The 22,259-nt window shown below is 36.9% G+C and overlaps 3 protein-coding genes across 7 annotated transcripts; 2 read left to right on the top strand and 1 right to left on the bottom strand.

The window, feature by feature from the left end:
* Window positions 1-615: 615 nt before the first annotated feature.
* Window positions 616-2,054, bottom strand: LOC111798847 (zinc finger CCCH domain-containing protein 20). The gene has a single exon (XM_023682196.2). It carries the CDS (start codon window positions 1,755-1,757, stop codon window positions 828-830), a length of 930 nt encoding a protein of 309 aa, XP_023537964.2. The 5' UTR covers window positions 1,758-2,054; the 3' UTR covers window positions 616-827.
* A 6,990-nt stretch (window positions 2,055-9,044) lies between these two features.
* LOC111798143 (homeobox protein knotted-1-like 2) lies at window positions 9,045-14,681 on the top strand. 5 transcript variants are annotated; one of them, XM_087125736.1, is made up of 6 exons: window positions 9,045-9,134; window positions 9,445-9,612; window positions 9,701-9,823; window positions 9,907-10,042; window positions 11,353-11,621; window positions 11,731-12,203. In XM_087125736.1, exons 2-6 carry the CDS (start codon window positions 9,544-9,546, stop codon window positions 11,947-11,949), a joined length of 816 nt encoding a protein of 271 aa, XP_086981862.1. In that variant the 5' UTR covers window positions 9,045-9,134; window positions 9,445-9,543; the 3' UTR covers window positions 11,950-12,203. The 5 variants fall into 5 exon arrangements, 3 of the variants coding, with proteins under 3 accessions (XP_086981862.1, XP_023536897.2, XP_023536898.2); XR_002815659.2 differs by lacking the exon at window positions 9,045-9,134 and adding an exon at window positions 14,293-14,681 and having other exon boundaries at window positions 11,731-12,010; XR_002815660.2 differs by lacking the exon at window positions 9,045-9,134 and adding an exon at window positions 14,253-14,681 and having other exon boundaries at window positions 11,731-12,010.
* Window positions 14,682-16,065: 1,384 nt separating this feature from the next.
* Window positions 16,066-19,085, top strand: LOC111798920 (branched-chain amino acid aminotransferase 1, mitochondrial). Its single transcript, XM_023682270.2, has 10 exons — window positions 16,066-16,210; window positions 16,993-17,069; window positions 17,162-17,333; window positions 17,532-17,708; window positions 17,788-17,919; window positions 18,006-18,104; window positions 18,195-18,311; window positions 18,433-18,528; window positions 18,608-18,720; window positions 18,808-19,085. Exons 1-10 carry the CDS (start codon window positions 16,124-16,126, stop codon window positions 18,920-18,922), a joined length of 1,185 nt encoding a protein of 394 aa, XP_023538038.2. The 5' UTR covers window positions 16,066-16,123; the 3' UTR covers window positions 18,923-19,085.
* Window positions 19,086-22,259: the final 3,174 nt, after the last annotated feature.

The raw sequence follows: 22,259 nt of genomic DNA, 5'->3' as shown, positions 1-22,259 counted from the left end.
ATTGAATTTTGGTTGACCTGAACCTAGAACGGTAAGTTAAGATGAGCTTAGGAGGACTAAGTTAAGCCTGAAATTGTAAGCTAACGTACTGTTAGAACATCAACGAGGTAGCTTGAATGAAATTGTTTAATGCACAAATAACATGTATCTTGTGGCCCTATTCACGCATTATTATTTATGTTATGATATTTATATGAACTATACGATGAACGTATTTCCTTTTATGTTTGATTGTGTCTGCTATATTGATATGACCATGTTTATGCCTTACAAAAACATCACGATGTACCGTGAATGAAATACCATAAACATATACATACATCTCGTAAAGAAATTATGTCATGATTGTTGGATGATGAAAGTCCCACACCGGCTAATTTATGAAATGATCCTAGGTTTATAATCAAAAAATACAAGGGTGAGGCCTTTTGGGGGAAGCCCATATGGGTTTATAAAGTGGACAATATCATACCATCGTGGAGAGTCGTGTTTGTCTAATATGGTATCAAATCCTCAAATGTCGAATGATATTATTGACGTCCTTTTTTTAACGGTGCGAGCATAAGCTAACCCACAATCAGACCTAGGGGTACAATAACGATCTCACCGAGTCGGTTCTGTGAATTGTGAATTAAAACAAATTTATTGATTCCCTTTGAGTTTCTTTACAAATGGGGAAAATTATGGAATCACTCACTTACTTCAAGTATTAACATCAAACCCATTTACAGAAATTAGCATAAAAGAAACAACAAAACGATTCGGATAATGTAAGAATTGGAATCCATGGCGGCGGCGGCGGCGGCGGCTTCTTCTTCATTCTGAAATTAGCTTTGAGATCCGGCCGATATCAGTGGCCGGATTCTGTCCACCGAATTCTCTCTCATTAATTTGGCGTACATTTGGGCACGGAGGTTTCTTCCAGATTCCACTCTCTCCATTGCCGGTTCTTCTTCGAAAGTTCTGTCCCACAGATCGAACCCGCCGGAGTTCCGCCGGGGGCTTGAATCGAAGCCGGAGACGGCTGGGTTTTTCTTTGATTTGTCAAGCTGGAGATTGTGCATCAGTGGGACTAATCTGCTGAACGATTCGCCGCCGGTGGTTACAGGGCTGATCGGAGACATTGGAGGCGAATCCGGCGAGATTAGGATCGACGTCGGCGATGTTACAGCAGCGGCGATTTCCTTAGCCGCCCGTGGAGACATGAGGCTCTGTTTCGCCGGAATCCGGAGTTGCTCCAACGTATGGGCGAAGAAACAGACTCGCCGCCGGCAGGCGATTCCGTCACGGCACGGCTGAGTCCGGTACCGGTCTGGGTGGAGCCAAATTTCGAATGTACCATGAGCGAACTCACAGGCGTCCCCTTTGTTACAACACCCATGGCGTAAAGCAGGGCATTCAGTACCAGAATAGTTGAACTTCCTCGGATCACGGCGGCGAGCCTTCTCGCCGGCGTGAGCGTACGGACATTTAGTCCAATCGTGCGACCTCCCACGTGTACACGAACGGACTTTGAACTCGTACATACGAAAATCGTCGCAGGTGAACGCGTCCACCGCCGCCGGCATATCCTGTTCCTCCCAGAATGACGAATCGAACTCCATGACCGCTCTCGTGGGCGAATCAAGCGGCGACACGTGACCGCCAGTGAGATAGGAGGAGATTGCGCCGGCGGTAGCGGCGGCGGTGGGATCGTCGTGGGAGTCCCACGATGAAAAATGGGCGGATGGATTGAGAAGCATTGATTCAGTGATCATGGTGAATTGAATTGTGTGAGAGAAACGCCGTGGGGAGGGATTTTAAAGACGGAAATTGGATTGGAAACTGCCAGATTTTTCTTTTGTTCCGGCGGAGCGCGGAAGAGACGGTGGTGGCTATTTCAACAGTCGTCGGTTACTCAACCAAGTCGCTCTGTTTTGTCCCGTTAAATATCTAGCAAATCCCGGGGTGTGCTACTCTGCTCCCATGTCCATTGTCATCCCCTACACCTGCTTCTTTTTATTTTTATTTTTATTTTTATTTTTCCTTTTTCCCTCTCTTGGCTTCAAATTTAAGATTGCATTATTTGTACTTTTTCTTTAATTATTAAATTATGGGTTTGACTTTTTGGTCTCCCTTTAAATATTTATAATTATCTTCTTAATTTCATGTCTAATAAATCTTCGTTCTTTTATTTAATTATAAAAATTATTTAAAATTAAATATTTAGATAATAAATTTTATTTTTAAAATGTATGAACTTTTCTCTCTAAATATATTAGTTAATATTAAATTAATTAATTTAATTTTTTTTAGTTTTAACGATAATTATATTTGATTTATAATTTAATGGTTTAAAATTTTATTTTAAATCTACAGTGTGATAGAGATTAAATCATTGACTTTTGAAATAATTGTTAGTGTCTGTGGGTGGAGTTCAATTATCAATATTAAAATAATAATAATAATAAATAAATTATCTAATTATGAATGGTGATTTAAATTATGTTGGGTGTATAGGTGGACAAAAATATTAGGAAGTTATAATGAGAGTGGATTTTATGGGACAAGTATGTGAAGGACGTGGACAAATATCATCAAACTCACATGCTTGAGGGACACTTGGAGGCTTAGGTGGACAATAATTTTTTAATTTTAGGATTTCCCTAAAAGGCAAAAATAAAAAAATAAGGAGATTTCTTCTATTATCCACGTGGGCGAAGATAATGAGGTGAGCTCGGATATTTGTCCACGTGGTGGCTGTTACTTGGCGGTGATGGGTTGGTTCTCCACATGATTCTTGGCTTTCTCACATCAAGTATTATCCACGTGGCACACTTGATCTTTCTCCAGCTTTGTTATTCCTCGAGATTCTCATGATCATGACCATTGACCATACCGTTTGTTTTATTTATTTAAATATTAAAAATAAAATGTTTTAAATTTTGGAGGTCGATTTTATCCGTGACGACAGACTTGCGTGGCAATGCCTAGAGGGTTATCCATAACAAGGTTCCACGTGGCTGGTTTTTTTATGGCGGATTGGCCTAGTACAATTTTATATATAATAAATATGCTAAATTAATAAAAATATTTTTTTAAATAATAATATCTTTAAATTAAATAAATAATACCATTATCTTTTTAAAAATATTATTAAACTTTTAAAACAATTTTCAAATTACATTTAATTTTTTGGAAATGTCTTAAAAATAGTTTTTTTTTTCAATTTCTTTAATAAATTCAAACCTTTTTTAAAATTTCAAAAACCACATTTAATATCACGCTTATTAATACTCAAATTTTCAAAATATCATTAAAAAATTTAAAAATAATTTAAGAGATATTGCTAGGTAGTTTTTTTTTTTTGTAAAAATTTTTTTAATTTTTTTAATTAAAAGTCAGAGTGTTAATGCTAGTTTTAAAATTTTATGGGTGTTTTTTAAATATAGTTCTTGTTGGATGATGGAAGTCCCACATCGACTAATTTAGGGAATGATCATGGGTTTATAAGTGAGGAATACTAACTCCATTGGGGTGAGGCCTTTTGAGAAGCCCAAAACAAAGCCATGAGCACTTATGCTCAAAGTGGACAATATCATACCATTGTGGAGAGTCGTGTTCGTCTAACATGGTATCAGAGCCATGCCCTAAACTTAGTCGTGCCAATAGATTGGTAAATCCTCAAATATCGAACAAAGAACTCCTAAAGAGAAGGAGCCAAGCCCCTCCTCGAAGGCAGTAAAAAATGACTAAGACTCCAAGGAGTCGAGCCTCGATTAAGGGGAGGTGCACTTTGTTCGAGGGGAGGTGTTGGATGATGGAAGTCCCACATCGACTAATTTAGGGAATGATCATGGGTTGATAAGTGAGGAATACTAACTTCATTGGTATGAGGCCTTTTGGGGAAGCCCAAAGCAAAGCCATGTCCACTTATGCTCAAAGTGGACAATATCATACCATTGTGGAGTACCATTGTGGAGAGTCGTGTTCGTCTAACAGTTCTAACGGTGAGAGTATTTTAATTTTTTTTAAAAAGGTTTGTAAATTATTTTAAAGTTGAGTGGAAATTATTATTATTTTAAATTTTTAATGATAAAACTTCAAAATTTTAAATATACAAATTAATTTTATTGAAAAAAGTATTCCACTAATTAATGTTCTCTTTTATCTAGTGGATAAGTTGGACGTTACTTTCAAAATTAGGCTTTATTCTATGCGGTTTAACGCGTTTAGATGCTTAATTAAGAACAATTATCGTAGAGGTCAATTTGACGAAATGCTTATAAGTAGAATTTTATGATCGTAAGCCATAGCGTTAATCCAAAAAAGCATTAACAGTTGATACAATTTTAGAATTAAAATTGTTAAATTAAATGCATTTGTTTTATTTTTGGCAACAATAATGAGTAAAGATGAAAAAGATGCAATAATAATGGTTGGATATTTTGACATGACATTCCATTTTTATCCTTTGCATTCATAATGCTTCAAAAAGGAACATAAAATAGATAATGTTACCACCAAACTTGGAGTTGGTGGACTATACCGCTATTATTTAGATTAATCTAAGAATCGGATTACCTTGTTGAACGAATATCTCAAAACAAGAATATTGTTTATGATTCGAATCACTCCACAAATAAGATCGATTATGTCTAACTTGAATGATTCTTGTTGATCAAATATCTCAAGGCAATAACACTTGATTGAGATTCGAATCACTCCACAAACAACATTGATCATGTCGAGTTTGAATGATTCTACATGCAACCTAAATTATATAGAATTGCAAAGAAACTTGGTTATTGGCTAAAGAAAAGCACAAAGGCTTTTTTTACTGTATTTTCAAGTCTCCTTACAAATACAACATACATGGCTTTATATAGCCTCAAAATAAAACGCATTCCAAGAGTTATAAATGGTATTAGAATATATTAATGAAATACAATAACTCTAGATTACTTTAAATTGTAATCCACCCAAAATTTATAACATGAAATTTCATTCTTCTTCAATGTGGCATGAATTGAAATATCTTTTGATAATTTCAATAATATTTTCTTCACATTTTCATTGAAGTATATTGTATGATTGATGTGAGATCTCACATCGGTTGGAGAGGGAAACGAAACATTTCTTATAGGCGTATGGAAACCTCTCCATATCAAACCCGTTTTAAAACTGTGAGGCTGACGATGATACGTAATAGGGCAAAATAAATAATATATGCTAGCAGTAGGCTTGAGTGGTTATAAATGGTATTAGAGCTAGATACTAGGCGTGTGCTAGCGAGAACATTGAACCTCCAAGGGAGTGGATTGTAAGATCCCACATCGGTTGGAGAGAAGAACGAAACATTTTTTATAAGGGTATGAAAACTTATATCTATAAGACGCATTCTATGATACGTAACGGGTCGTGGGCAATATCTTCTAGCTTAGTTTGTGAAACAATTTTAGGTTGAGTTGGGTTGGATTGGGTTAGGATGACGGGCGTCATAGCACCCCAACGGCCCAACCAAGAGTTCACGTCCAAAATTTTATAGCCCCATTTCAACAAAACTGAATTTAAGTAGAAGTATGGATGGGGCCAGAGAGAGGAACATCACATCACATCAGACATCACATCACAATCACATCAGACATCACATCTCTGGGGAAAGACATCAGTAGGAGGCAGCAGGCAGGCTACTCGAGTTATGTATTTTGTTCGTCGTCTCTAATTTACCATATATATCATATTTAATATTTTAGTATAAATTAAATATTTTTTTATTTATCACTTTTTTTATATTTTCATAATTTATTTGATTATAAATGGATAACTTTTACCTTAAACAAACTTCGAGGGTTTATGCTAGGTGGAGCTCTGGCGGGGCCTTTAAATAAGACGTTTGTTTCAAATTTTTAAATTATGATGAACATCATTTTGATTTTTTAGAGATTTGGAACGTTTTTTTTTCGAACACTTCCAAATTCAAATTCATGGTTTTTTTTTTTCATATTGATTTTGTTTACTTTATTTTTTTTTCTTATTATTTTACAATTTACTATTATTATTTATTTCACTATACATCATATTTGAATTTTGAGCTATAATACATATAATTAATTATTTATGATTAAAATTTTGTATTATAATTATTGATGAAGAATTAAATTAAAATAGTATACGATTTATAAATATATCTCATTTAATATAATTTACTCTATTATATACCATATTTATCATTGAAAATTTATATAATTTACTAAAGTCATTTATATGAAGATAATTATTAAGATTTATTACCAAATAGACTAAAAAAAATACATCAATCAAAATTAAATTAAAATTTAATTAGTTAAAATTATTTTGATAATGTAAAATAGTTAATTACACTTAAATATTTATTAATTATTTAAAACCAAAATAATATAGTAAAATTGTTTAAAATACGAAATTTTGTTAATATTTCTGATGCAAACACCAAATACATTTATCATTTATTTTACAAAAATAAAGATAATGTTACTTTTAAAATTGTATGGAAATTTTTAAACATAATAAATAAATGTTTTTAATTTTTTTTTTTAAAGTTAAAGTGTAATTATAAAACATAATATGTAATATTATAAACGACAATATTTTTGAAATAAAGTTAAATATTAATTAATAAATGGAAAATGGGAGGAGGAATTAAGTGACGCAGGTGTTACATAATATTGTTAATATTATAATAATTAATAAACAGTTATTTATATTTTGAAGCTAATTTGGTGTTTTTATTTGACATGACACCAACACCAACCTCATGCTTGCTCCATCTATATAAAGCTGCCTCGTCTATACTCCAATTATTTAACATAATTTTGTTACACGATCATTATCGTAGTTATTATTTGGTATAAATTTTCATCGTTAGAAGGTTCAATTTATTTGTGAGACTCAACCTCGTGGAAAAGGAGCGGAAACATTGTTTATCCATTAGATAAATAGGACTGGAGACGAGATTATATTCTCCATTTCTGTCCAATTCCTCATTCTGCCCCGTTTAATATAAATATATTTTTAATATATGTTTTTGACGGTGTTAAATAAATAAATAGTTAATTTTGAGACTCTAATTGTAATTTTTATTTATGTTTTACAATTTTTTTCTAATAAAAATTATATTGAAAAAATGAAAACTATTTTTTTAAAATAATAATAAATTGGAAAAAATTATCTGTCGGGAACCTAATCCCTTAACATTTTTTATGGGTATTCTCCACCTTGATCTCTATAAAAATAAGTGAGAAATTTTGTGAGGAGGGAGACGGGAAAGTCGTCCCTGTACCCACGGATCGGTTGGTATAATTTGGGTTAAAATACAATGTTCACATTCAATATGAACGGACTGTCTCTATCATTCTGAACTCATCTCACGTACCACTTTAATGAGTGAATAACCCAACCCTTAAAATATACTACACCTCCCCGGGAAAGGATTACTGGATTGCAATTAAATATATTATTCTTGTTGTCACATCATTTGAAATTATTTATATTATTTATTTATAAAATAAATATGAGCTTGATATTTGAAAAAGAAAAAAGAAAAATAAAAGGTGTGAATAAAGGGGAAAGGATTCCAAAGTTATTTGATTAGACAAAACAATAGAGAGTGAATAATGAATGGTCTTCGATGTGCTTATTCTTGTTCGTAATTGAAGAACAAACGCATGATGAGTAGGAATGCGTGCACTATGATGTGATTATACTGTATTATGTACACCATGATGTTATGTGCACTCCCTTCCTTTTGTGGTATACAGAAAACGTGAGTATACACTAGTCAAAGGCTAGGTCTAGAGAACTTTGTCCTCACATTCATGTTCCCTCAGAAAATTATTAGAAGGTTATAGAATTATTCCAAGTTAAATACCTATTCGGGCCTTCAACAAGTCTATCTTTGTCCCTCTTGTCTATTCGATGTCTCTATCTTGCTTATGTCTCAACTTGTCTTCAATGCCCACTTCGTGTGGTGTGTTAGATGATGCACAGTTCTCCTCGTTCGCATCATGGCACTCGTCTAGGCCCTCGTGCGGTCAGATGGGCGCCAATTGAAGGTCGCCGCTTCTCTTGTCGCAACGTGAAGGTCACAACCTACTCTCTTCGTAGTTAGGTTGTGACATTCTCTCCCACTAAAACTACTCATCGTCCTCGATGACTTACTTATGGGCACAACCATTGTTAGGTTGTGACATCTCAACAGTGAAATTTAAATGACTAAATCACTAAAAGAAAAGTTACGTATGGTTGAAATAGATAGTAACTATCAAATATTCTAAGTATTTCTTAACCGTCGTGTCCTTAGGAGTCCGTGTTTTGTGTTTCTTCGGTCCCTTTCAACATTAGGTGCAGCCCTCATTTAAGAAATTCAGCCTTTTCCTCCCCCTTCCATCAATTTGCCCTTTTCTTTTCACTGTTTACCCTTCAAATTTGTACCTTTTCTTCTTAGCAATACCAAGGGATGAGAAGAATAAAAGATAGAAAGATGATGAGATAAAGTCCATATAAAACCCAAACCATATCCATTCAATTTGCATAAAGAACCATATTACCAAAACGTTATCCAAATCTTTTAGGGCATGTTTTACGAACATAATCTTGGTTGGCCAATCGTTATCATAAATTTTACTCAAAGATTGATTGATTTACCAGGGAAAGAATCTAATAATTAGTTTTGCAGTATACCGTATAAAGTATTTTTGTACCAATAGGTGCTGACCCTATCGATTCTTTTGAGTTTTGGACTAGCAACCGTACACTTCAAGTAGAGTGCTTCACACCATACCCCGACATTAGTAGGGACCCAGAAAGCTATCTATGCTTTTGTCGTTCTCTCACTGATTTTCGTATTTCACGTCATGAAATTTCTCTCCAATATTAGTGAATTTTAATGTAATAATCTTAAAAAAAAATCCATTTTGGTTAGCAATTATAGAGAGGAGGCATGCATGCATGCATCTACATACATCCATCCATCCATACACATACATTAAGAGGTGTCCAATCTTTCAACATCATCACACTTTTTATATATTATTCAAAGGAAAAAAAGAAAACGTCTTGTCCAGCACCTAAGTCGCCGGAGACGTCGCCGTCGCCGTCGCCTCGCCGTCGTCCATGTCTCTCTCTAGCTACCCCATAGTAGGCAAAAAAAACAACCTAGAAATTTCCGAAATCAGCTCGTTTCAGTTCAGTTCCCTTCAAAACTAAATTTTGATAAAAACCCATCTTTTAAAATCAAAAACCCATTTCAAAAATTAAAAAAAAAAAACAATCTTTTTGGCTCTGTTCTTTGGAAATTGACTGCTAGCTTTTTCCCATTACTTCACTGTTTAATTATTCCCCCACTTTAAGGTTTTGTAATAATTTCATTTTCCTTTCTCTCTCTTCTGTTACTCAGTTATTTTTGTTGTTTTAATGGAAGATCAGTACAACCCTAATTTTCATTATCATCATCATCAACAACAACACCAACAAGTTCATGATTTTCAAATAAGTAGCGGTGGGAGTAGTAAGGATATTGATATCATGAAGGCCAAAATCATCTCCCACTCTCAATTCTCTAATCTCCTCCAAGCTTTCTTGGATTGCAAAAAGGTTGACTTGGGTCACTCTAAAATTTTGAGATTATGAGATGAGCTAATTAAAGGGAGGTTTTTTTTTTTTTTTTTTTTTTTTTTTTCAGGTGGGAGCTCCGGCGGCGGTGGCGGCGGAGCTTGGGTCGGTAGGGGAGGAGTTTGAGGAGCGGCGGCGGTGTTCAATGGCGGCGAGTGGGGGTTGTAGTGATCCAGAACTTGATCAGTTCATGGTGAATGGATTAGTTGTTATTTGAAGTTTATGAAGAAGGATATATTGAAGATTAATTATTTGGAATCTTTGAATTGGAAACAGGAAGGTTACTATAGGATGTTGGTGAAGTATAGAGAGGAGCTGACAAAGCCTATTCAAGAAGCTGCTGATTTCATGGAGAGAGTTGAATCTCAGCTCAATACTCTCTGTAATGGCTCCTTCCAAATCTTAGCTTCTGGTACTTCTTCTTCTTCTTCTCCATCCACAATTTTTTTTTGTTTTTTGTTTTCTTTTGGATTTTACCATGGAACCCATTTGATTTTGTGAGATCCCGTGTCGGTTGGAGAGAACAAGGAGTGTTAGCGAAGATGCTGGGCCCTAAGGGTGTGTCGGTTGGAGAGAGCAAGGAGTGTTAGCGCAGATGCTGGGCCCTAAGGGTGTGTCGGTTGGAGAGAGCAAGGAGTGTTAGCGAAGATGCTGGACCCTAAGGGTGTGTCGGTTGGAGAGAACAAGGAGTGTTAGCGAAGATGCTGGGCCCTAAGGGTGTGGATTGTGAGATATTTAGTTGGTTGGAGAGAGTAACGAGTGTTAGTGAGAACCCTGAACCCTAAAGATGTGGATTGTGAGATCCTTAGCCGGTTGGAGAGAGTAACAAGTGTTAGCAAGGACGTTGGGCCCTAAGAGTGTGGATTGTGAGATCTTTAGTTGGTTGGAGAGAGTAACGTGTGCCAGTGAGAACCCTGGACCCTAAAGATGTGGATTGTGAGATCCTTAGTTGGTTGGAGAGAGTAACGAGTGTTAGCAAGAACATTGGGCCCTAAGAGTGTGGATTGTGAGATCTGTAGTTGGTTGGAGAGGGTAACGAGTGTCAGCGGGACGTGGGCCCCCTAAGGGTGTGGATTGTGAGATCCTAAGTAAGTTGGAAAGGGTAACGAGTGCCCGTGGGACACTGGCCCTTAAGGGTATGGATTGTGAGATCCTAAGTAAGTTGGAAAGGGTAACAAGTGCCAGTAGGACGCTGGCCGCTAAGGGTTTGGATTGTGAGATCCCAAGTCGGTTGGAAAAAGTAACGAGTGTTAGTGGGACGCTGACTCCTAAGGGTGTGGATTGTGAAATCCTAAGTCGGTTGGAAAGGTAACAAGTACGAGTCGGATGCTGGTCCCTAAGGGTGTGGATTGTGAGATCCTACATCACTTGTTGCAGATGAAAATTGGTGCGAAAATCTCATCCTAACTGACACGTTTTTAAAAATATTGAGGAGAGTTCGAGAATAAAAACCTAAAAAATACAACATCTGCTCAACTTAATTCGTTACCAATTTTGTCTATGGGAATGGATTTTTTTTTTTTACCCTTATGATTAAAAATTGGTTTAATTAAGATGGATTTAATGCTTAATTATAGTCTTAATTGGGGATTAAATGTTATGAGACAAAATAATTAGTGGCTTCACATCACATTATGTTTTGTTTTGTTTTACAGATGTAATTTCTTTATAAATATTTAAAGAAAGCTATTTTAATCATTAAATTTGCCGATGATTTTAAAGATGCAGCGACAGAAAATCGCGACGGAATGGGATCATCATCGGAGGAGCTGGAGAAGGGCGGGGACGGTGGAAGAGATGCAACGGAACAGATCGACCCACGAGCAGACGAGCGAGAGCTAAAGAATCACTTACTAAAGAAGTACAGTGGGTATCTGAGCACTCTAAAGCAAGAGCTTTCGAAGAAGAAGAAGAAGGGAAAGCTCCCAAAAGACGCAAGGCAGGAGCTGCTGAGATGGTGGGAAGTGCACAGCAAATGGCCATACCCATCGGTAAGTCACTCTGCTTCTTTTTGTTCTTGCACACAACCTGTTTGTGAAAATGCCTCAAAGAACCAAAACCTGAAAAACACTGTTAATTTGTGCGTGTGGGGGGCGGCAGGAGGCAGAGAAGTTGGCGCTAGCGGAATCAACTGGGTTGGATCAGAAACAGATAAATAATTGGTTCATAAACCAGAGGAAAAGGCATTGGAAGCCGTCTGAGGATGTACAGTTGATGGGTATGGAGGGGTTTTACCATCCCAACACTGCTGCTGCTGCTGCTACTTTTTACTTCGATGGGCATTACATGGGCGATGCCCATTACCGTTTGGGTCCATGACAGGAATTCAGCTCACATTGCTTCGAAGTCAGAGCTTGGTTTTAGCTGCTTATCCTATATGGTATGCTAACTCTTTTTAGTCCCTAGTGATTATAAAACAGGAAAAAGAAAGGAAAGGGGTAATAGTTGATGATAGGGTATTTATTTTATTGTGTTTACTCATAATATTCTGCCTCTCAGTTGGTGAATATTCCTAAATGCATGTCAAGTGATAATATCCACCCTTTAGTCTTACCATTTCATTTTCTGCTTCACATTGGTTTTTTCTTAATTCTTTGAGTTTTAAATGTTTTATTCACTTTATCTGTTCGTTCCCCTTTGGTTTGTGAATATTATGAAAAGGGTTATTTTAGTTTTTTATACAAAATTTGAAAGTATATAGGGGTGAGGGTTATTGGGAGGGAGACCCAGTTGGCTAATTAAGCGTAAGATCATAGTTTATAAGGAATACTATTTCTATTGGCATGTGACCTTTTGGGTAAAAAAAAAAGAAAAACAAAGTCATAAGAGCTTATGCTCAAATGGGACAGTATCATACCACTGTGGAGGGTTGTGATTCTTTACATGGTATCAGAGCCATGTCAATGGAATCCTCACATGTCAAATAAAGAAGTTGTGAGCCTCGAAGGTGTAGTCAGAAGTGACTCAAGAGTCGAACAAAGGGTGTATTTCGTTTAAGGGCTCCATAGACCTCCGAGGGCTCTATGGTGTACTTTATTCGAGGGGTGGATTGTTGGAAGGGAGAAGAGAAAGATCATCTGTTTATAAGTAAGAAATATTATCTCCATTAACATAAGACCTTTTGGGTAAACCCAAAGTAAATCCATGAAAGCTTATGCTTAAAGTGGACAATATCATACTATTGTGGAGAATCTTAATTCTTCACGTGTTATACTTCAAGCTAATAATAAAAAACTAATTTTAACGAATGCATTCATAGTTGAGTTGAATCACTTCACTATCTATCTTGTTTTTAGATATAAAAGGATTGATGGATTTCAACATGTTCGGTGGTTTCTTGAATATGATTTTCTCCGATGTTTGAGAATTTGGTATTATCTTCCATTTCCATATGCTCTCTATTAACATTGTGCAGAAAACTAATCACAGGTACAACACAGATGAGTGCCCTTATAAGTGATTGACTCCAAGTTTGTGAGTCCATAGAATCCCTAAACCCTTAGACCGGAAAGTTATATGAGTTATTTTTCTTTACAAAGGTGTGAAAACATCTCCTTAGCAAATTTGTATGAGAGCAATCAAACTTCACTATAAATAAGAGCAAGAACATCTTATGTGAGATCCAACGTTAGTTAGAGAGGGGAACTAAACATTCTTTAAAAGGGTGTGAAAATCTTTCCCTAGCAAACAGATTTAAAAATCTTCGAGGGGAAGCTCGAAAGGGAAAACCTAAAGAAGATAATATCTGTTAACGGTGGGCTTGGACGGTTACAAATAGTGTCAGAATAAGATATTGGGCAGTGTGCTAGTAAGAACCTTGAGCCCCAAAGGAGGGTGGACACTGGATAGTGTGCTAGTGAGGACGCTGAGCCCCAAAGGTGGGTGCACACCAAGCGGTGTGCCAGCAAGGATGTTGAGCCCCTAAGAGGGTGGACACCAGACGATGTGTTAGCTAGGACGCTGAGCCCCAAAGGAGGGTGGACACCAGACAGTGTGCCAGTAAAGACGTTGAACCCCAAAGGAAGGTGGACACGAGGTGATGTGCCAGTAAGGACGCTGGGCCCCGTAAAGGGGTGGATTGTAAGATTCCACGTCGGTTGGAGAAGGGAACGAAACATTTTTTATAAGGGTGTGGAAACTTCTCTCTAACTCACGTATTTTAAAAATCTTGAGGAGCAATCCAAAGAGAACGATATGTGTTAGCGGTAGGTTATGCTCTTACATCCTAATCCTAACCTAACAAAACAAGTGACAATGATTACAATATTTGGTCCGTCAACAGAAGAATTGTGGGCTGGGCGTTTCCATGTATATAGTGGATCAGACCTACGCACCACAGTGATCTTGCTAAGGAAGGTCCAGCCCAGATTTCTTTTGAAACATGTAAACTAACCAAGAATTTTGTGTAATAATTTTCATAATACATCCATTTTTCATTTTTGCCTGTAATATGAAAAAAGAAAGCGCCTGTGACCGCTGTACACTGTTACCCAACTTTGATTTTCGGGTCCGAAGCGTTGAAGAGGCTGGTTTTTGAGTTTTTACCCAACTTTGATTCACTATATCTTCCTCATTTCTTTATGAAAATTTATGAAATTTATTTCATTGTGTTCTTGATGTAGGTCTACAAGTTTGATTAAGAAAGTATTTTGATTTGAGCAGTGGAACACCCAAGACAGAGGCCATAAAATGGTGCCCGTGAGAGAGAAAAAAATTCTCCAAAAAGAAGTAAAAAGGGATGACGCCGGCGTGTGTCAGTACTGATGTTATCAAGGCAGCAGCGACGTGAGCGACCGTACTATCTAACGGTAATGGTCAACAATCAGATTTTGATACGATAGAAATTTGAGTTGATTTTATATTTGAAAAAGAACGTAAAAGGTTATCGTACTTTTTACTTGAAATTGAATTGAAAACATGTCATAGAAACATATTATCAAAATTTGAGTATGGAATGAGTTGATTTGATGTATCTAAGAGTACGCTAACAATATGAACAATATGATGCACATTTCGAATAAAATTGAAACATTGACTAGGTATTTATGTTATGGTTACTGTGTTATGTCTCTACTATTTATGTATTTGATTTTTATGCGGTTGTATGAGAGCGATTAAGAGTTCGCCAAATGACCCTAATTGTAAACTTGCCTGGATCGTCAAGGGTCCTGATAACTATAGAATTGACTTATGATGTATGATTGTACAATGTTGGGATTATTAAAGAGTTTGACAGTTAGTTTCCTTTTAGTGAACTTGTAATGAGCTGTAAGGGATCCACAGTTATACGTTTAAAGTAGGTTGAACTATAACTTGATGATGATTAGCTCATGCATGCAACGAGGACAATTAGGGGCTCCCAGTCAGCCCCTAATAGTAAACCTGACTCGATTGCTCGTAGTCCAGATAACTATGGAATTGATTTATAATGTATGATTGTACACTGTTGGGATTCTTAAGGACTTGTAATGTATCACTCCATGGAAAGAACTGAACCTAGCCTACCTATGCCAAAAACCACTTTGTACCTCCTTATCTTTCGATATGCCATGAGCTCACGACCCTCACCTTAATTGATAAGGTGCCAATTATGATTATACTATCTAAATTGGTAGTCATACGATTTTGTACTGACCATGTGATCTAGATTGGTCCGAGTAGGGAAGTGTCTCAAATTCAAAAAGTTATGAACATGTATTATATGGAAATGGACTTGGGCTCTCGAATATGATCCACACTCAAGAAATCCACCTTGGAAGGGTGAGGGATCACATGGGTACATAGAATCAAGATTTAGGCATAGGCGGCCCAGGAACCCAACACATGATCACGTGTATGAATCTTTCATGAATTTGTGATTATGAATATTAAAAAACAAAGTCAAGAATTATGGTACCTTAACTAGACTCACGGTACGATCAAGAGTTTGTAAGACCATCACGAGAGGTAAAGTTCGACATCTTGACCCTATAGCTGGTAGTGACATCAGAAAGACCTAATAATGAGTACACCACAAGTGGTGTGGAGAGATAAGCTAATGGTTTGCTAGCGATGAGTCATTGACGCAAACCATGAGGGAACACCCTTATGGACTCAAGAAGCGTCAGAAGGAGGGAATTGGGACAAACCTCAGTGACGTTGCGCAAAGATATACGAGCCCAGCTAGCAATGTGTGATAGAGAAACTAAATTGTCGCTCGATATGCAGAGGGACGTGACAGAGTACATAGATCGATGTTCGATATTTCTAAATAACCATGTCGAGTTTGCAGGAGATCAATGAATATATATAAATACAGTGAATATATATAAATACAGTGTATCCGACCACATAAAAGCATAAATCCAAAAATCCAAAAATTTCAAATTTGACAAAAATTATGTTGGATTTTAGGGATTTAGAAGCAAGTGTGGTTTGAATAATGCCTTTAAATACTCTCTTTCCTCATCTCCCAACGCATACTCTCCATTGAAACCCTTTTCATCGATCAACCATGATGATCCACAGAGCTCTCTTCCCCCGCTCGTTACTCTCCTCATCTTGTTGGCCTCGTTCTTGCCTTTCTTCATCTTTCTCAAAGGTTTGACAATTCTTTCTTGAAATGTTTATGTGTACGTATCATCGATCTCGTCATGATCTTCTCTCTTCTTTTTGTGTCGAGAGTTTTCGTGAACGAATCATCCACATGGGTCCGTGATCTAGATCTTGATTGTATCTTTTTTACGAGTCTGAGAAAAAGAATGCATTTTTGATCATCTTAAGAAATGTCTGTCGGGCAGGGTGAGGTTATAGAACGATTTTTTTTTCAAATAATATAATTTTTATTTTTCAATATAATTTGAACTAGGACCGACAATTTGGAGTGTACGAGGTTGTAGTTTCAGTAAACTTGTCATCATCGAAAAAGTTAAAAGAGTTGTCATCGTAGGTTAACATTAGTCACTCTTTGCAATAAGACAACAATTTAAATGGACACCACTTTCTTTTAATTGTTTGAACTTGTTTGCATGGCAAATTTGTGTCAGAATTTGTTTTATTCTAATAATTCTCAACAATTCTTGTCTTGTTTTAATTGAGGTTTGACTTTTCTTTGGAGTGCTCGAACAAAGTACACTACTTGTTTCATACTTGAGTCACTTTTGAGTCACTTTTGACTGTACTTTCGATTATTCTATATTTGAAGATTTTATTGCCATGATTAATGACTAAGTGAAGGGGACTATATGTTATGTTTAGGAATAAAAAACGGAGGATAATCCTCCACAAATTTGGATTAAATTACGAGGAATTAGAGCTTTGATTTGGGGAAAATCTTTGATTTATATTAAACCCAAGTGGTTTTGAATCTTTTGATTGTTGCAGCTTGGAGGCGGCTGCCATGGCGATGCGTCTAGGGCTGTATCTTCCATGCCGGAGCCTTGCCGGTCATCGCCGTTCAGGTACTTCTAATTCCACCTATTCTTGCCGGAGTCTTATTAGTTGTTCAAAGACTGAGAAATTGACTCTCAATTTGGGTTTGGTTTGATTTCAGCGATGATGAGGGCCGTGATATTGATTGGGATAGCCTTGGATTTGGGCTGTTGCCAACAGATTACATGTATGTTATGAAATGCTCTGAAGATGAGAATTTCGAACGAGGTCAGCTGAGTCGTTATGGGAACATTGAGTTAAGCCCTGCTGCTGGGGTTCTAAATTATGGCCAGGTATCTTCAACTTCCAGTTTCTGATCCTTGTTTTGATTTGGTTTGGTTCTGAAACTGTAAATTTTGTTTAGTTTTGAGGATTGGATAGCTGAGATTCATTGTTTAGGCATTTTCCATGTATATGATTGATTATGCATACAACCTGTTTGACGAAATGCCAGACAGAGTTTTAAGGCATGGTTTTGATGATTTGAACAGGGATTGTTTGAAGGTCTGAAAGCATATAGGAAAGAAGATGGAGGCCTTCTTCTCTTTCGTCCGCACCAAAATGCTCTTCGTATGAGGACCGGTGCCGAACGAATGTGTATGCCGTCGCCCTCCGTCGAACAATTTGTTGATGCTGTGAAGCAAACTGCCATTGCTAACCGGCGTTGGGTTGTTCTCTCTTTTGAGCTGTGATGCAAACTGTTGACTTTGGTTTGTTTTTCATCCTCATGATTGATTTCACTTGCAGGTCCCTCCGTCTGGGAAAGGATCATTATACTTGAGGCCTTTGCTCGTCGGGACTGGTCCCGTTCTCGGCTTGGCTCCGGCGCCTGAATATACTTTTCTTGTTTATGCTTCCCCTGTTCGCAACTATTTCAAGGTGGGAATTCTTTCAATGAAGCTAATTTCTCTTTACATCAAAAGGGCATGATTTATCCATCTGCACATTCCTGGTTTCGAAAACAGGAAGATTCAGGAGCCTTGAACCTATACGTCGAGACCGAGTTCGTTCGTGCATCTCGTGGTGGAACTGGAGGTGTGAAAACCATCTCAAATTATGCTCCAGTAAGTGAATAATCTTTGCTGCTGAGCTCAGTTTTAACTCAATTTTCTGGTGGAAAATGGCATAACTTTATGATGTTGTCTTCTCTGTAGGCTTTAAAAGCTATCACCAGAGCCAAAAGTAGAGGCTTTTCTGATGTCTTATATCTTGATTCAGTGAATAAGAGAACTCTGGAGGAAGTTTCTTCTTGCAACATTTTTCTTGTCAAGGTATCTTTATTCTTAATCGACACGAAGCGTTTGATAGCTTTATGAGCTTTGATTAGAAAAAGTAGAGACAAACTCGTGTGATAAATGATGATTGTAATGCAAAGATTTTCCATTCCTATAGGGAAATGTTATATCGACTCCTGCTACAAGTGGAACGATTCTTCCAGGAGTAACCCGGAAAAGCGTCATCGATATAGCCCGTAATCGCGGTTACGAGGTGATTATCAAAACAGTTTGATTTTCCAGCTGCCATATACTTATCCTTTATACATAATGGCAACAACAATCATATTCAGGTTGAGGAACGGGCTATCGACATGGATGAACTGTTCGACGCTCGTGAAGTTTTCTGCACGGGAACTGCTGTCGGTGTGGCTCCTGTTGGGTGCATCACTTGTATGGATAAAAGGTAAACTAACTAACTGCTAATTACCCTGCCATTCCTCCGTCTAGATTATTGGCAAGTTTTGACGAATTTGTAATGTAAATTCTGCAGGATTGAGTACCAAACAGGTGCTGGGACAACATGTCAAGAACTATACTCAACTCTTGTTGGGATTCAAACTGGAACCATCGAGGATAAGAATGGCTGGACTGTTGAGATCTCTTAAGTTTTCATTTCGCCTATTGATATGAATCATAAATTGTGTGTAGCATGTGAGAGGAGGAAGGTATGAACCTCTCTCAAATTTTGATGAATCAATGTGAGACGAAGGTATGAATCTCTCTCAAATTTTCATGATAATAAATGAGGGGTTGATCCGTATCGTATTATCTCGGGGTTCTGATTTCTCTATTTTTTTAATAATACCGAGTTGGGTTCTTTTCCTACCCGTTTCGAATAGAACATGCTGAGCCAAATCTTTTTCATGTAAAACCTGCTTTATTTAAATCGGAAAAATTGTACCGTTTTATGAAACTGTGTGCTATGGCTCAAATCCGTAGTCAATTCTATTTACCATGGGAGCAGTTGACAATTGAATCCAATTTTGCCCATTATTTTCATTTTGTATCCGTAAATATAATATTGGCTAAATTATAAAAGTTACCCATAAAATTTACTGTTAGTTTAAAAAATATTCATATTCTTTCGTAAGTTGTCAAACTATTTATGATATGATATTTCATAAATTTTTAAAACTACTATTGAGGTAGAAATTTATTAGAATAGTAAACGAACATTAATCTTGAGGTAACTTGGAACGATGTATAGTGACTACATCGATTGCATAGATTAAGTCTAAAAAACGAAATTTTGCCACATCGAAGTTTGGTCCAATGTTCTAATGAATAAAGATATCAATTACTATCGTGCTATCGTTCTCCTTCACGAAATTCTGCCACATCGACGGAAAAGATTGGTAGTGTCGTGGGTTCAATTAGAGTTTCTACGGTCATGCTCAACAAGGAAAGGTTTCGTGGAGTAAGTGGTGATCGGAGAAGATGTGTTGGCCATTGTCGGAGGAGTTTGGAGGACAAACAGAAGCGAAATGAAAAAAACGAAGAGGAAACTAGAGGGAAATCGAGTCAGGAAGACAAACGTGTGGGTCGATTTGAACCCGAACTGGAAAAGTCCTCGGTATATTGAGCTACCATAGCCCAAATCCATTCACATCTCTCATGTATGTTTAAACTAGGACGTAGACGACCTAACCTACTAATATTGGTTACAAACGCTAAATATTGGAGAAAGAGAGACGTTCGGCTTTCTTTATATATAATATAATATAATATAATATAATTTGTTTGGGTCCTTTCACTTTCCAAATAATTGTGATTATTATTATTTATGAACCTTTTTCAGCTTTTACCTCAGGGGTTTGTTTGAGCCTCTTAGGCCTCTTTCAATTATTTTTTTCTTCACTACTTTTCTCCTCATAATTATTTAACATTCTCTCTTTCTATACCAATATGAATGGATTGATTCGATTTTTATCGAGGTCGATAGGTCAATTTGATCGAGTCTCAGTTCGGTCTGACATGTTCTTCGACTCGTCGATAGAACCACGTAAACCCCAAAACAATACATTGTTAGGTTCGAGAAGTCATCATTGCAATAGTCTTTGCTAGTTTGCCACCAGAAATCCTGTCACGAGTTATTGTTCTAAAATTTCGTTGAGATCAATTTTGAAGCATTTGTATTTTTATAGTCCTGATCGAAGTTTAAAAAATGTAACCCTAAATTCCCCCGAATCTAATTGAATGAAGAAAGATGAACCTTGTAATGTCCATTTATAGAATTTATTAGGATGAAAAGAAAAAGAAAAAAGAGGCAACCAAGTCAAACCAACTTTGAAGCTGCTAATAATTACTCAAATGGTCTCATTTATGATCCAATAAGTTTGAGTTTGAAAGTTGGGTCACACTCTTTTTCAAAAGATGATTCAAATACAACCACACCAAAAAAAAAAAAAAAAAATTTCAATTCAACCCGAATAAAATAAAGTAACTCGTGGATTAAATTATAATAAGATATGAATATATAATCCAAAAAAACATTTGTAACGACCCTATTTTATTTTATCAGAGTCGCTGCTACATGTTGATAGTAATCTGGAAGCTATTGTTGTGGACGAACTTCATGAGATGCAACTTAGAGTCCTAACTGCCTGCAAAATCCAATACACAAGCACGCAACTGTACCTTAAGTTCTTTCAGTTTTGTTGGTGTTATGCGGTACGAGGCCTTAGAGATAGGGCTAGTACCTAGTTAAAGCTCTATACAACAGTCTACCACTCGGGAAGGGTGTACTTTTGGTAAATCCTCCGGAAATACATCAAGAAACCCATTCACCATTGGCACTGTAGACTTAAACTTTTCTTCCTTTTTCGTATTTACGGTGTCCTTGAACTTAAAACTGGTTCTTGAGGGTGGTGAAAAAAAATACTTCTTTTAGATGGTCCCAACCAATCTATCTTAGTATTACGTCAAAAATAGTCATATTAACAACTATTAGAGTTATGTCTAGAGTTTGTCGTGATACTAACACTTGACCACCTTTCACTCTATCTCTAGAGATCAAGTCTACCTCGGATACAGTACCAACTGAAATTCTGTTTGACTAGTAAATGTAGCAGATATAAAGAAATGCATAAATTATGAATCAAATGAAGTTAGAACAAGATGTCCTAGAACCGACAAAGTATCTGTCACCATTACGTTAGAGTTTATGACGTCTCTATAAGGCGGAGGTGTATGCTCTTGCTTGGGAGTGGGTATGCATAGGCCTCCCTCTACTGCCTAGGCATCTTAGCTGATTAATCGGGTTCTTGGCAATATGACCCTCTTGACCTCACCTAAAGTATGCTCTAGTATGGGCCAAGCATTGGCCCCAGTGTTACCTATCACACTCGCCGCACTGGGGTCTCTCGTCTCCTTTGACCCCCTATCTACTTGACTATTGATCATGACTTGGGTCCCCACAATATTTGTCAGCCTGTTGTGAATGGCACACTGGTGATTGATAGTATAATTCTATCTAGTCATAGCGTTGCTTCTGTTCTACTATGGTTGTCGGTGTTGTCAGCCCTCGGTGTTCTCTGGCCCTAGCTCTCTCCATATCTTTATTCATAGACTCGTTATGTTATTAATGAATGAAGGTTTGACTTGTATGCCATGATTTTAAGTTTTGGGGACACACAAAAATGCATTGTCATATGCATCATAATACTGAATTTTTGTGTGTCATATTCAACAGAATACTTCCCTAGTATGATTGGTATGGATGCATACTTATGATCTTATGTGGGCCCTTTCCCTCTGTGATGTTTGGTAGCCTATTAGCGAGTGCTAGTCCAATGAGTCAAGTCTACAGGTACATATACGAGCTCGCCTAGTAGGTCTATGTGCGCATGCATGAGCCATGTGTAGGGAAGTACTACACACCCAACCTTGTCTGGAGTGGAAAGCAGAGCTCAATGTCATGCCATGATGTTTTTAAAATGATAG

Source organism: Cucurbita pepo, chromosome 7 (genome assembly GCF_057944985.1).
Source record: "Cucurbita pepo subsp. pepo isolate OVF chromosome 7, ASM5794498v1, whole genome shotgun sequence".
NCBI classification, from domain to species: domain Eukaryota; kingdom Viridiplantae; phylum Streptophyta; class Magnoliopsida; order Cucurbitales; family Cucurbitaceae; genus Cucurbita; species Cucurbita pepo.
This window is presented reverse-complemented; position numbering and strand designations above follow the sequence as displayed.